Source organism: Suillus clintonianus (genome assembly GCF_016758775.1).
Source record: "Suillus clintonianus strain FC179 chromosome Unknown DEU56scaffold_36, whole genome shotgun sequence".
NCBI lineage: Eukaryota > Fungi > Basidiomycota > Agaricomycetes > Boletales > Suillaceae > Suillus > Suillus clintonianus.
Genome location: NW_024539260.1, coordinates 266,992 through 280,486, shown reverse-complemented (window position 1 = coordinate 280,486; position 13,495 = coordinate 266,992). Strand labels below are relative to the sequence as shown.

Below are 13,495 nucleotides of genomic sequence, written 5' to 3'. Positions count from 1 at the left end.
GAGTTACCATGATTTGCGACCTTTGATGGAATTTGCTTCTTGCGTCGATGTATGGGCGCTGATGAGTATTCCTTGGATCCTTCAGGCAAGTCCTCGCACGATCGAAGTGGGAATAGCGCCACCTTCTTATGATGGGCTGGTAACTTGCGAAGGAGCAGTTTTCTGCGTCGGGCTCGGAACTCCGTCAGAGCAAGAAACGGAGTCAATAGAGTGGCGTGGCTACCAGCGTCTAACAACTAGTAAGTCAAACGACACGTCCAGTCTCTCAATTGAAGTTCGTCACGCAATCTCATTGAATGATTATTGTCGCTTCCAGGATATACCCCGGACCAGAATTCAGGCCGTTGAATAGCGTTTGGAAGGTGGCTGTGCAAAACTACGCATGTGTCCTCGCGTGATCCAGCACGTGTTGTGATAATCGGTTCGGACAAGACTACATGACCGAACTGGACAGAATTCGAAGCTGTACGCTAGATGTTCTGGCGGTACAGTAATGGCAATGCACACTATACCGGCGTCTACCACCTCGCCCGATGCCGAGTCCTTGATGTATCGATGACTTATTCGAGACTGGACGTTTCATAGATTGTGGAGGTCCGAACTTTTTGCACCAGTCCCTTCGACGCACAAGTGGCGCTGCTGCTGCCGCGAAATCCCCGGAATGATAATTATCATGGAGAGATTCCCCATGAAAGCCCCACAGAATCCCCACGAAGTAACTCGTTCGGGCTGGCTCATCATGTGCTGGTGATGATGATGACGAGCCCAGACCATGAAAACATAGTCTGGTGGCCACGACGAGCCACATTGCGCCTTCGAAGTCAAACCGATCTGCCTACCTTGACGAGGAGACATCTCCCTTTATGATTCACGTTCAAGAGTTCAAATACAGAACTGTAGAACATGAATGGGCGATAGACGATTACCTTGCGGTTGGGCTCATCGGGAAGTTCAATGGCGGCTGCAAAATCTGTAAGTCTGTCAAAATTAAATCAAGAAAGTACTTAGTCAATTTGCAGACGGCAGTGACTGTGCGGGCACTGGGCAGGCAGTGGCCTGCTGTGCATTTATGGTCCAGCCTGTCCAGGCCAGGATTTACTAGAATATTATGGATTCGTTACCGTTGATCATAGTGGCCTAGGCTATGTGGGCCCAGAGGCCTGCATGTCAGGGAACTTTGTCATTAATTCACGTAATATTCCCTCAATTCCGTACAAATTTGGTCATGAATCTGACCTTGGTTGCGCTCCAGCTCTCATCAATGCACGCCTGCGGCCTGCCTGCCTGCTTATTCCAGGGATTCTAAAACACATTTTTTCTGACACCTATCGCTCCGACTTAAACTCGACGAACGATTGGGAACCAAATTGCTGTTGACATGAGCGAAATAATCTCTCCCGGCATTCTTTTGTCGCTCTTTCTTGTGTCTGCCATTCCTTCAAAGCCGTAGCTTTAGATGTGCTATGGGCCGAGCTGGAGGGTTTGGAACCCCTTTTCTCTGGTCTCCCGGTTCGTCTACGCTATGATGGGTTTTTCTTCACAGTCGCAGTTGGTGCCAGACATTCGAGAACTCTACGGCAGCGGATGTGCTCCTGATCCCCATCCACGTATGCATAACCTTCTGGGTCCTAACCTCGTCCGGCTGCATTTGACGCCTTAGGGAAAAGATTTCTGGACGGACATCGTGTCTTCGGTGTTATCAGGTCTTGACAGGCATTCACCACGACTGCAAATTGTCGAACTACATGCGACGTTACTCAAAGTCAGTGAGCCTGCTATCTGTGGGCTCCCGCACCTGCGTCGGGTATCGCCTACCTTACATGGCGATGAAGATTTGTCCTGATTGTCTCGTCTCGTGGGCCTTCAAGTATAGTATTGAATATCAATATTGTGGCACCCATTTCACCTGCCAAGTCTTCATTTCGTACCTCTAGCCTTGACAGTTTAATCATCTGCTCGTTTAATTTGACCTTGGACGGAAATACGCTTGAAGGGTGGGTTGTCCCATGCAGAAGCCTGCAGATTATATCCATCAATCCTGAAACTGCCCTCGCCATCAAACGCACCCCATGCAAGCAAACTACTATGAGCAACAGGCCAGGTATCGGATTACATTAGCGTTCTCACCTTGGTCAGGCAACAGGAGGGTTCCCGCGTTTAATCCAAACGCCATGGGCTTAGGAGTTCGGTCATGCTGCAGAGAAGAGTTGCTTGTCATGTGTTTTTCTATGTAATTATTGTACCGCTTGCGATGTTAGATGAGTGGTCTTTGATAGTGCTTGACATCGACGCATATGCATCATCAGCGCTGTAGCCGCCGAGTCGAATTTCGTGCTTGCTTAACATTGCAAATATCGATAATACTGATATCATAGGCATTGGGTACGAACACATTGCACAAAATGTTTCAACGGCACGTCCGATATCATGGCATCGGTGTGATCAGCCTTAGATCTAAGAGTCAGTGACTAAGCTTGCCACTGACTCTCAAGTTGATCACGCTTCAGAAGCTCTCGATATCTTCATTTTCAGCTACTACATACCACTGTACAGGCAAATACTCCATGCATGCGTGCCTGCTCATTCCTGAGATCATAAAACTCATTTTCTGTGACATCTTCTACTCCTCTGGCAACTTGGAGGTTGGATATCGACCTGACCGGAGGGTTTCGCGATGCTCTCTAGCTGCTCTTTCTCGTGTCTGCCATTCGTTCAAAGATATAGCTTTGGATGTGCTATGGACCGAGCTGAATGATTTGGAACCACTCTTTTCTTGCCTTCCACAAGATCTGTGGACAAAGACTCGTGAGGGGAAGCTTGTACGTCCTACCTGCCGTCGGGTGCGATGCTGTCCATCGTGCTAATCGCTTTCATCGTGTCAATATCAGGTCATTCGGAGAACTGTGACCATTGCAGATTGGTCTATCTTCGAGCGATATGCATCTCGGGTGCGAGTTCTTGGACATTCAAATATTTTCGGGGGGGTAGATGCAGAGTTTATTCACGCCATATTGAGTTTTTCTTCACAGTCAATTTTGGTTCCAAACCTTCGACTGCTCGAATGCGGAGAATGTCCTCGTGATCTCCATTCATGTATGCGTTACCTCCTGGGTCCCAACCTCGTCCGTCTCCATCTGACATCCAAGGAAGAAGCTTTTTGGACGCCCATCATGTGTTCAACGCTATCAAGTCTCTGCAGGCGATCACCACGACTGCAAATCGTCGAACTAGCTGCGACGTCTTCTGGAGTCAGTGAGCTTGCTCTTCGTGAGCTCCCGTACCTACGGAACTTGGAGCTTACCTTGCACGGCAACGAAGATTTTTCCTGGCTATCTTGTCTCGTTGGCCTCCAAGAATTGTCTGTTGAGATCACAGCACCTTTCGCTCCCGTCAAGTCTCACTTTCGTGCCCAGTCTAGCCTGAACCACTTAGTAATCCACTCATCCACTTTGACCTTGATCGGAAAAATGGTAGTGGGTTGGGTTGTTCCATGCACACAGCTGATCCTCTTCTCCGAAATTCCTGAAACTGCCCCTGCCGTCGAACGCGCCCTGCGCGAGTTGACAGATCGCGTACTTTTCGATGGTCTGAAAATTATCGTGCTGTATGTGTACGAGGTTCCCGACCTTATCGACAACGCATTCACCCTCCGCACATTCACTCCCCTCATGCACTTCTCTAGTCTGAAAGAGATTAGCCTTGAGCGTTTTTGCATGTCGTTGCTTGATGATGACGCACTTGGTTCCATCGTAAAGTCATGGCCAAACCTCGAGAATCTTTATCTTGGAACATGGAGGTTTTGGAAGACACCACCCAAAATCACTTTCAGGGGCCTCGTAGCCGTTTTGTCGTCTTGCCCCAATCTCAGGAAGCTCGGTTTGGTGTTTGACGCCAAGAAGGTAGCTCTTCCTACGGCTGAGAAACCAGGAGGTGGTGTTTCCAACACGAATATCACGACCTTTGGGGTCGGGTGCTCTCCGATAGCACGACCTCTGCAAGTCGCGGTCGCACTTTCGGCGGTCTTGCCATGCTTGAAAGAGATCAAGGTCGAGTCCGCATTGCCCGAGAGGCCGGACAGAATGGCGCGACAGGTGAAGTGGGACGAGGTATTGGAGGACATTAGTGTTTTTACCCTGATCAGGAGACAGGAGGGTATGCGTCTTTGATGCCACGGGCTTGGAGTTAGTCTGCACTCATAGAGAAGATCGACATGCAGAGTCACTGGTCAACTTGCTTTGCCCTAGGTAAACCATTGTACTTCGCTATTTTACACACTGCTCAGCGGAGGTCATGATTACCTCCTATCAAAGTGATGTGTTTGTGTATGTTTTGCTCATGGTACCAAGTGGCTTTTCAAACAAGCAACGAGGCCGGCAATATTTTAGTATCGGGGTGTCCCGATCGAAAGGCACGGGGAGCCAAGTGGAGAGAGGTATTGAAGTGTATTAGGACCGCTCAGAAAAAGAAGCAAGAGAGCGCCACGGGCTTGGGTTGGGGGCCAGGGATGCGACGAGAAGACCAACAAGAATGCATGGGATCCCAGTCACTCATCGCAGATCATTGTTGCGGTGTTAAACGTAGTTTTGAATCATGGTTTCTATGTGTCACATTGGGTGAGTAATTGTACGCTACCACTAAGGGCAGCATTGAGCAACCATAGACCGTGGCGACAGTATGGTATCACATAGTAAGCTAGCAGTAACACATAGATAACCAGAAACATGAAAAAAAAATACTCAAATGACAACCAGCTTGAGTGTTTAATGAATGTGACCACCACAAGCGAGAAGCGGAGGCGCGGACGACTTGAACATGTTTGGCCGGGTACTGGCGGCAAAAGGAATGAAGGGGCGAGAGGGACTTAGTTAGGGTTGGGAAGTAGTGTGGGATGCGGTTAGTTTGTGGTTGTATGGAGGTTTGGGAAAGGCAAGGGATGGTGTGATGGCTAGTGAAGCATGCGAAGGGCCTGGGAGATGTTGCAGGACGGTGCAGAGGGATGTTCGGGGAGGAGTAGGAAGGTATCACATAAGAAGGGTGCGTGAGTAGTGCGCAGGAGTGCAGACGCGCGCGCAACACCAAGGAAGGAAGTGTAGAAGGTCTTGTGCTCAGCTTTGTACTGGTACATGTAAATGCTAGATCATGATATATGTGGCCTCGGGTTTTACATACACTGGATTCGCAATTTAGGCATAGACACTGATATACGAGATTATCAAGATGCACTGTTCATGGACTAAAAGAGGGGTATAATGAAATGAGCGAGCATGTCGAACAGTAAATTCGAGAGTATCAGCGCGCGCTGATGAATTATGCGCGTGCAGCACCCACACTCGTCGAAGTCGACTGAAACCGTGCCAGCACCTCGCTGAGCGCTGCTAAATCGAACACTTTAGGCTCTGTCGCAAGCGTCGTCGTCGTGGTCGCAAGCGACAGTGTAGCGGTGTTGGTCTTGGTGGCAGATTTCTTTTTTAAGGAGGGCTTACCAGCCTGCGTGCCTCCTGAGATCCATGCTTGGACAAGGGGGTTGTTAGGCGTTGGGACGTAATTGCATGCTGCAAAAAGGTCTAGATGGCGGTAGAAATTGTCTGTCGCGTTATACAGTGGAAGCGCTGTATGATGCATGTGTGAACACGTGTTACAACGTTATCCAAGGTTTAAAACTCACCAGATTCAAGAAGTCCAAGTGCTTGACGTGGTGATACATGACGCGTGAACATAACTGGTTGACAGTCATGTAAAAGTATATCTAAGGAAGAGAGAAAATCGACTTACAATAGGCACAAACTACTATACAAGCTCTGAGCTCGACGCGGCACTGAACAAGCACCTGGCCACCGCCGGTAATGGCATCACCAATAAATTTACATGCTGTCGGAAGCTCAAGCAACAAAGCTTCGCGACCATTATTTGGGATATCAATAAAACAGTGATTGAACAGAGGAAGATCTGGCTTCGGTAGCTGGGCAGATGAGATGGAAAGCACATGTGTCATGCCCAAGTCCAAGAGAAGTGATTCGGCAGCATCAGGATCTCCTGGGAAGTCACTGGGGATTAAAAGGTGTAAACTGCAATGCGTTTTAACTACACAATCGAGTGTCCGCACCTACTAAGGTATAATTGATCTGGTATCACGGGTACGGTGTCGGCGATCAGGTCGAGGTATTTAGATACTTCACGCCTTTGCCTGCGCTTCCAGGCGATGTACTCGCTGTTTGTGCGTGAGGGCTTGTAACGGCACTCGCCGAAAGCAATCAACTGCTTCATGAATCCATAATTAGGGTGGATCTTTGGTCGACCTGCGTAGCCGAACGGTCATGAGTCCAATGAAATAATTAGGATATCGAATCTTACGTTTTCGTACGTATTGTATTGCTCTATGAGCAGACAGCCGTTGGGTGGACATCACTTGACATTCAATGGCACGCGAGCAGCCAAACTAAGTGTCCCACAAAGAAAGCAACGAACAAAGGGACGTAAACTTACGGTAAGCGCAGACAACAGTGGGGCTTCTTGAGACGCCCATGGCGCAATGAACTAGGACCTTTCCCCCTTGGTCCAAAGCGGATTGAATGAAACTGCATCCCTGAGGTAGATGTATAAGGAGATCTTCGTATTCCGAGTCTTGGACCGGTATAGTGAGGTGGTTATGGTCTGTGGAGGAATACTCGGTGCAAACTGAAAGAATGTGTGTTATTCCAAATTTCTTGCGTACATCGGTCGATAGAGCGGCAGAGAGACTGAGGTCTATGTCAGATAAGGTCATAGTGCTGAACAACAGGCTACATACTTTCCAATGAAAACGTTGTCAGTAATGATCGGGTCTATCGAGATTGGTACATCTGACCAGGTCATGCTCGGTGAGTAGGTGAAGAAGCAAAGGAAGGGAAAGGTGGAGCTGGCCAACCAATATGCCAACGTTTATACCAGAGCCGGTGGAAGGGGTTGATCACAGGTTCTGATCGTTTTTGGGTTTCGGAGAGAGTTATCCATATCGGAACTTGCCGTTACCGAACACATGATTCTCTTGCCAGTGCATGCATGCGACTAACGTTACACGAGTTCATTTCACTCCTCACAAGGCGGAACTACCACGAATAAAAGGTCACACATTGGATGGGTACCAGGTTGAATACAGGTATCAGAACTGGAATTCATGAAGCAAACTCACTGTAATCTTGGCTTTAAGTCGGATCTTGGTGGCGGCGTTGATAACGATATCACTGCATCTCTCTGGTCAAGTACCCTCACCCATTAGTATAATTCCCTCAACATATCCATTGCCAATTGATGCAATTTCCTCCACGGAGCCGAGCACAAAGCGAATGATAGCAAGTGCAGACTAGACTAGTACTGTCGTAGAGGAGCCTGGAGCGGACGTTCTTGGTCTTCACGAGGACTTGCTTCTATGATTGAAGGCTCAAGAGCTCAAGGTGGGTGGTACCGGTAAAGTCCAACTGGAGGACGTCTTTAGGAACGATGTTGGGATGTCACGGTAGTGAAGCGCCGTCGGTGGAATTTACATATCTGTTTAACATACAATGGTGAATCCGAACCGACCACCCCTGTTAACTGTGCCTCTGGGTGACAATGAGAATGAGACAGTGAACAGTACTGTGTACACCCAAATTTTATTTTTTGTGCAACAGTGCACGGTCACAAAAATGTCTAGTGCACTGGCAGGGTTATTTTCCCTGCGGACCGGCGCGGGCCGCCAAGTTAGGTTTTCGAACTCCGCCAGGTCGTAAATGCAGCTCAAAGACTTTATTATTAACGCCCGCACGAGTCGTGCAGTGGTGATAGCTGTTGTCTTTCCAAAAACGCATAAGATATGTCGAAGAGGCGGGTAGCTTACTATTATGATGGTGCGCTCATCATTCACTCTATGTTTCTTTTTCCTAACGACCCAATACCACAGACGACACCGGTTCATATACGTACGGTCTCGGTCATCCTATGAAACCGCATCGGATGCGCGTCACACATGATCTTGTATTAGCCTATGGAATGCTCGACAAAATGCACGTTCTGGTGTGTCTTACCTCCTGAACTGCGTATGGTTCTGTTAAGGACACAGCACATGCGTAGCGTCCCAAACGTGCTACTCCCGAAGCCATGACGGCTTTTCATACGGACGAGTACATACACTTTCTGAATCGCGTGACGCCAGAGACAGCCGAAGAGTTAACTTATCATGGCACCCGTTGTGAGTACCAGCGATGCCCATTGATCCACTTGTTACTTATGAATTACCTCCACAGTTCTGATGGGCGAGGACAACCCCGCATTTGAAGGTGTATTTGAGTTCTGTTCAATATCAGCCGGAGGATCAATATGTACGACCTCGTTCCTTTATCCATGCCTTCTGCACTGACATGCTCCAGCTGCTGCACAACGCATATCTTCAGGAGCCGCAGATATCGCCATTAATTGGGCAGGTGGTCTCCATCACGCGAAAAAACGCGAGGCATCAGGCTTCTGTTATATCAACGACATCGTGCTCGGTATACTAGAGCTCCTGCGGACATACCCCCGCGTTCTGTACATCGATATCGACTGCCATCACGGAGATGGCGTAGAGGAAGCGTTCTACACTACAGACCGCGTCATGACTTGCTCGTTCCACAAATTCGGGGAATATTTCCCTGGTACCGGGACTCAGGAGGATAGAGGAAGAGGAAAAGGGAGGAACTATACGGTGAATATCCCCTTGAAGGACGGAATAACGGACGATGCTTTCAAGAGGGTGTTTGAACCGGCGAGTACTCGTCAAGTGTGCACCTTCCTCAGCTAACATCTCTTCAGATTATAAACAAGATCATGGAAATTTATCGACCCGGTGCAGTCATCCTACAGTGTGGAGCGGACTCTCTTGCAGGAGATAAGCTTGGATGCTTCAACTTGACTATGAATGGACATGCTCACTGCGTGCAGTATTTGCGCGCCTTCAACGTCCCACTCATACTTCTTGGAGGTGGAGGATATACAGTGAAGAACGTTGCACGGACATGGACCTATGAAACTGCATGTGCACTCGGCATTCAGGACGACATCGACCCAAATCTGCCATGGAACGAGTATTTTGAGTGGTTTGGCCCGCGTTACAGGCTCGAGGTGCCGGAGAATAATATGGATGATTTGAATGTGCGGGATGGGAGCTTGGATAAGGTGCGGGCGACGGCTCTACAGCAGCTCTCGCAATTGCCTTGTGCCCCCAGTGTCGGGATGCATGAAGTTCCAAGGGAAAGTCTGGGGCGGCACCTTGGGTTAGATATCGCTGAAGAAGATGCTGACGAAGACGGTGGAACTGATGATCTAGATCGTCGGCTCGCTCGTAAGTGTCAACCAACCTTCATGGCACAATAGAGGAATTCTGACATTCTGCAGAACACTCCCGGTTTGTGTACAAATTGCAGGAGCCAGGGGGAGGCTCCGACGAATCGGATGATGAACGGTACGACTCTGATGGATCTTCATATCGCCGGCGGAAGCGTATGAGCATCCTCTCGAATCGTGTCGTCGGCGTTGATCCTGACGTCGGGAGGGGTCCACCACGGGGACGACGCTTCTTCAAGAGTGCTGTGCGGTGGGACGAGACCTATGGTCGTGTCCGGTTGGGTAAGGAGCCGGTACTGGGCTCTCTGAATGGGAGTAGACTGGGGGCGATGATGGAAGCGGCTGGACGAAGTACCTCAGGTGGAGATATGACTGTGGAGGACTGGGAAGATGGTACTTCTGTATGATTTAGGTGTGTGGCGTGCGTCCGTTGGTATATTCATTGTCATTAGATACCTAATATTAAATGGGACGTTTGTAGTGACACTGGTTTATGTATTTGTTCGTTTGATTGCAAGACTACCAATTTTATAGTAATCCCCTCTCGTCAAACAATACAGAGACTTGGACCAGTGATGTCGGGCAACGTGCAGAGAAACCAACCTGAGGTTGAGCAAGCCTGCAAAGCTCCACGTAATTCTAGAATGCGGTCGCGAGGTTTGAGATAATGGAACTGTATGTCGTCGTCAACCTCTCTGAGCAGATCATGTTGATCATGGGGTAGATGGCTCAAATTCTAGTAGAGACATCGTCAAGTTCGCTTGCTCGCAATTCAGTGGTCCCGAACCAAGTTACCCTACGGAAGTCAAGGGCCGCCTAAGATTCTCGGACATAATTTGGTGACGTGAGATGGGACGTGGTCAAAATACATTTATAAACCTACTCAAGATGTTCTGGTGATCGCTGATGAGACATCGGTGCCGCAATCGGTGTGCTACAGTCTCCAACTTGATCCGCAGTCCATCAGTACATGTATCACGAACTGGCAGCAGCATTTCGAGACCAATCGATAAACTCAGCGCTAGGTATAAATCAACAAGGGATCGAACTGTAGACTGAACATCCTGCTTCGTGTATTTTATCTGACTCGATTGCCAAAATATATTTATCCTTGGGTAGGCCTAGAAGTATGCGTTTCACGAACTGCAATGGATGATAAAGGCTGGAACTCACGCATCTCGGCAATTCCTCCAGTGTTGTCCATGTGCCATGCGGCTCAAATAAAGCTCAGTATTTCCTCTGGGTATCACCAATACAGTCCTGGGAGTATAAAATGGCTGTCGAAGACCGAGCGGAACCCAAAACAGGAGCTGCCGATTGGGTCCTAACATCCATCCATCAACTCCCAACGAAAAGGAGGTCGACCTGCGGTCATGGTGGCGGCTACTCTCAATTAGCTCAGCAGGGTTGTGCAGCGCATGAGTCGAGTTGGACGAGAAACGAATGATTTGATCATTCTGAGTGATGGTTGCATCCCAGAGCCGGACAGTGCCATCTTTTGAAGCAGACACGATGCGTGTGCCATCCGGGGAGAATGAAACTGAAGAAACTGACTCGGTGTGCCCACGGAAGGGCTCAACCAGTGGCTGCCCCGTTACTACATCCCAGAGCCGGACAGTGCCATCTTTTGAAGCAGCCACGATGTGAGTGCCATCTGGAGAGAATGATACTGATGAAACTGAATCAGTGTGCCCGCGCAAGGGCTCACCAACTGGCTGCCCTGTTGTTGTATCCCACAGCCAGATCGTGTGATCATCTGAACCAGACACGATACGAGTGCCGTCCAGCGAGAACGAGACTGACAAAACCGCATCAGTGTGCCCCTTCAAAGGCTCGCCAACTGGCTGCCACGCTGCCGTATCCCACAGCCGGATGGTTTCATCCCGCGAACCAGACACGATGCGAGTGCCGTCCGGCGAGAACGAGACTGACAAAACCGCATCAGTAGTGATGTGCATGGCCCGGCTTCAAGCCGTGGGCCGAGCCAAGCCGGGCCCAATTAGGCCAGGCCAAGCCAAGCCAAAGTGACGGCTTGATCACGGCTTTGGCCCGGCCTGGAATTCTGGAAAGCCAAAGCCGACGGCCTGGGCCACGGCTCTAGGGCTACCCTATGTACTATCAACGACAACGACAACAACGAACTTCCGACATAAAATTTTGTTCTCAAACTTGACTTTCGCCAATACAAAAGTGAGTTTTGCTGTGACAGATTCAGGCATGCTACTACCTAATATAGTCCAGATACTACCAAGGTAGCTTCAATTCTCTTGCCTCTTCGTTCATTTTAATTCACGCGCTCAATTGTACCTCTGGACAGAAACTCTACAGCTTCATGACACAAGATGAGATGCTTCGCCAAATCTCGTCGACGCGCATTATCCTTGGACAGATCTCTCAGCAGACCCGTGAATGTGCCCATTTTATCCAAAATTATTCGGAGACCAAGAGCTTTTGTGAGTCTTACAAGCTGTTGCGCTTTGCACTGTCTCAAGCTTGTACCATTATCACAGGGAAAAGACTCGGCTTATTGTATTCGCGATAACTCTTTATAATGGATTGTTGTCGATTTGACTTAGTGTGCCATCCTTCCTCAGCTCTACATCAAGTTACGACCATCAAGTCAATTGTGAGCAAGTACTTGAGTCGACACACAAAAATTAGATGTCTATTGTCAGGAGTGCACTGCCTGCCCCTGGCGTGAAAGATACCGCCGATGCCCACGAAGATCTGACTCGCAGCGTTCCGTCGTGATGCCCGTCCCAAGGCCCTTAGAAACACGTCCGTGGTCAACGGCATGGGTACATACTTCTCCCACCCTTTCGTACTTCGTTCGCCATCCCCTGCTCGCGATAAGCGTATTCAATCCTTGTATGAAGTGTTCGAAGCCGCTTCCTCTTCCAGAAGCCGTCAGCGATCCAACTGCAGCTGGTGAAACTACAGTAAGTGCCTCGTAATCGAAATCTGTCACTCTTGTTATGTTGACTGTTATCATGGTGCGTTCTAGGCAAAACCCCGTGGCAAAACAGTTCCGCTAGTGGAAGTGGTCGTAAGGATTTTGGTCAGTACTTTGTATTTGACTTCGCTTCGAACTGGGACTTACGCACGTCTTCCACTAGCTGCAACTGAGAACGTAAGTACAAACATGACAGGCTGCCAACCTACGTATCTGCGAATCGTTGCGCTGGCATCCCTCTGTACCGATGGGTTAGTAATTTTAATCTTCATTCATACCAGCGATGAAACATTGGACAGGCGTCCCTCACTACTTGACGGAGGACGATATATTCGAAGGAACTCAGAATCAAAGCTTTGGGTGGTGCATGTCACGAAGAAGCAGCCAGCCATTTCACCGCCGCTATTGATCGCCCTACTCGAGCCGCGGCTCAGGCCAGAGCCAGGCCAAAGCCAGCCGTCATTTGCAGCTTTGGCCCGGCTTTGATTTCTTGCAGGCCAGAGCCGTCTGAAGCCAGGCCAAAGCCGTGGCTTTTGGGCCAAGCCGGGCCGGAACATCACTACGCATCAGTGTGCCCCTCCAAAGGCTCGCCAACTCCAACTGGCTGCCCTGTCGCTGTATCCCACAGCCGAATAGTTTGATCCCGCGAACCAGACACGATGCGAGTGCCGTCCGGCGAGAATGAGACTGACCAAACTGTATCAGTGTGCCCCTCCAAAGGCTCGCCAATTGGCTGCCCTGTCGCTGTATCCCACAGCCAAATAGTTTGGTCCTGCGAACCAGACACGATGCAAGTGCCGTCCGGCGAGAACGAGACTGACAAAACCAGTTTAGTGTGCCCCTCCAAAGGCTCGCCAACTGGCTGCCCTGTTGCTGTATCCCACAGCCGAATGGTTTTATCCTCCGAACCAGACACGATGCGAGTGCCGTCCGGCGAGAACGAGACTGACAAAACCGGTTTAGTGTGCCCCTTCAAAGGTTCACCAACTGGCTGCCCTGTTGCTGCATCCCACAGCTGGACGATATTACCCGAACCAGTTACAATGCGAATTTGATCCGGCGAGAACGAGACTGACAAAACCGGTTTAGTGTGCCCCTCCAAAGGCTCGCCAACTGGCTGCCCTGTCGCTGTATCCCACAGCCGAATAGTTTGATCCTGCGAACCAGACACGATGCGAGTGCCGTCCAGCGAGAATGAGACTGACAAAA

The 13,495-nt window shown here is 49.6% G+C and overlaps 6 protein-coding genes across 6 annotated transcripts; 3 read left to right on the top strand and 3 right to left on the bottom strand.

Annotated features, from left to right (window-relative positions):
- Window positions 1-390: 390 nt before the first annotated feature.
- DEU56DRAFT_354867 (uncharacterized protein) lies at window positions 391-995 on the bottom strand. The gene has a single exon (XM_041345826.1). The coding sequence runs from the start codon at window positions 806-808 to the stop codon at window positions 434-436; it is 375 nt and encodes a 124-aa protein (XP_041208419.1). The 5' UTR covers window positions 809-995; the 3' UTR covers window positions 391-433.
- A 1,483-nt stretch (window positions 996-2,478) lies between these two features.
- DEU56DRAFT_804846 (uncharacterized protein) lies at window positions 2,479-4,393 on the top strand. Its single transcript, XM_041353260.1, has 2 exons — window positions 2,479-2,819; window positions 2,889-4,393. The coding sequence occupies exons 1-2, from the start codon at window positions 2,565-2,567 to the stop codon at window positions 4,164-4,166; spliced, it is 1,533 nt and encodes a 510-aa protein (XP_041208418.1). The 5' UTR covers window positions 2,479-2,564; the 3' UTR covers window positions 4,167-4,393.
- A 492-nt stretch (window positions 4,394-4,885) lies between these two features.
- On the bottom strand, window positions 4,886-6,968 carry DEU56DRAFT_804842 (protein-tyrosine phosphatase-like protein). The gene is made up of 7 exons (XM_041353259.1): window positions 6,788-6,968; window positions 6,484-6,737; window positions 6,352-6,405; window positions 6,104-6,296; window positions 5,773-6,044; window positions 5,666-5,719; window positions 4,886-5,609 (listed from the first exon to the last, which is right to left on the bottom strand). The coding sequence occupies exons 1-7, from the start codon at window positions 6,850-6,852 to the stop codon at window positions 5,308-5,310; spliced, it is 1,194 nt and encodes a 397-aa protein (XP_041208417.1). The 5' UTR covers window positions 6,853-6,968; the 3' UTR covers window positions 4,886-5,307.
- An 801-nt stretch (window positions 6,969-7,769) lies between these two features.
- On the top strand, window positions 7,770-9,908 carry DEU56DRAFT_804835 (uncharacterized protein). The gene is made up of 7 exons (XM_041353258.1): window positions 7,770-7,862; window positions 7,916-8,028; window positions 8,086-8,203; window positions 8,259-8,333; window positions 8,382-8,755; window positions 8,803-9,331; window positions 9,385-9,908. The coding sequence occupies exons 1-7, from the start codon at window positions 7,829-7,831 to the stop codon at window positions 9,738-9,740; spliced, it is 1,599 nt and encodes a 532-aa protein (XP_041208416.1). The 5' UTR covers window positions 7,770-7,828; the 3' UTR covers window positions 9,741-9,908.
- A 600-nt stretch (window positions 9,909-10,508) lies between these two features.
- DEU56DRAFT_716220 (uncharacterized protein) lies at window positions 10,509-10,811 on the bottom strand (the record flags this gene model as incomplete). Its single annotated transcript, XM_041347593.1, has 1 exon — window positions 10,509-10,811. A coding segment is annotated over one exon (303 nt), but the record flags the coding sequence as incomplete, so codon positions are not given.
- Window positions 10,812-12,083: 1,272 nt separating this feature from the next.
- DEU56DRAFT_756196 (uncharacterized protein) lies at window positions 12,084-12,542 on the top strand (the record flags this gene model as incomplete). Its single annotated transcript, XM_041349996.1, is given in 3 exon segments — window positions 12,084-12,272; window positions 12,338-12,463; window positions 12,483-12,542. 3 exon segments carry the CDS (start codon window positions 12,084-12,086, stop codon window positions 12,540-12,542), a joined length of 375 nt encoding a protein of 124 aa, XP_041208414.1.
- Between the last annotated feature and the right edge of the window lie 953 nt (window positions 12,543-13,495).

What these genes read in the sequence shown, in the direction of transcription:
- DEU56DRAFT_354867 (XM_041345826.1), bottom strand. Translation starts at nt 808, where the DNA reads ATGTGGCTCGTCGTGGCCACCAGACTATGTTTTCATGGTCTGGGCTCG.
- DEU56DRAFT_804846 (XM_041353260.1), top strand. Translation starts at nt 2,565, where the DNA reads ATGCATGCGTGCCTGCTCATTCCTGAGATCATAAAACTCATTTTCTGT. An exon ending in AGACTCGTGAGGGGAAGCTT is followed by an intron (nt 2,820 to 2,888) that starts GTACGTCCTACC and finishes TGTCAATATCAG; the next exon opens with GTCATTCGGAGAACTGTGAC.
- DEU56DRAFT_804842 (XM_041353259.1), bottom strand. Translation starts at nt 6,852, where the DNA reads ATGACCTGGTCAGATGTACCAATCTCGATAGACCCGATCATTACTGAC. An exon ending in CACTGTTGTCTGCGCTTACC is followed by an intron (nt 6,406 to 6,483) that starts GTAAGTTTACGT and finishes TTGAATGTCAAG; the next exon opens with TGATGTCCACCCAACGGCTG. An exon ending in TATAGTAGTTTGTGCCTATT is followed by an intron (nt 5,720 to 5,772) that starts GTAAGTCGATTT and finishes ACTGTCAACCAG; the next exon opens with TTATGTTCACGCGTCATGTA.
- DEU56DRAFT_804835 (XM_041353258.1), top strand. Translation starts at nt 7,829, where the DNA reads ATGTCGAAGAGGCGGGTAGCTTACTATTATGATG. An exon ending in GGTAGCTTACTATTATGATG is followed by an intron (nt 7,863 to 7,915) that starts GTGCGCTCATCA and finishes CCAATACCACAG; the next exon opens with ACGACACCGGTTCATATACG. An exon ending in TCAAGAGGGTGTTTGAACCG is followed by an intron (nt 8,756 to 8,802) that starts GCGAGTACTCGT and finishes ACATCTCTTCAG; the next exon opens with ATTATAAACAAGATCATGGA.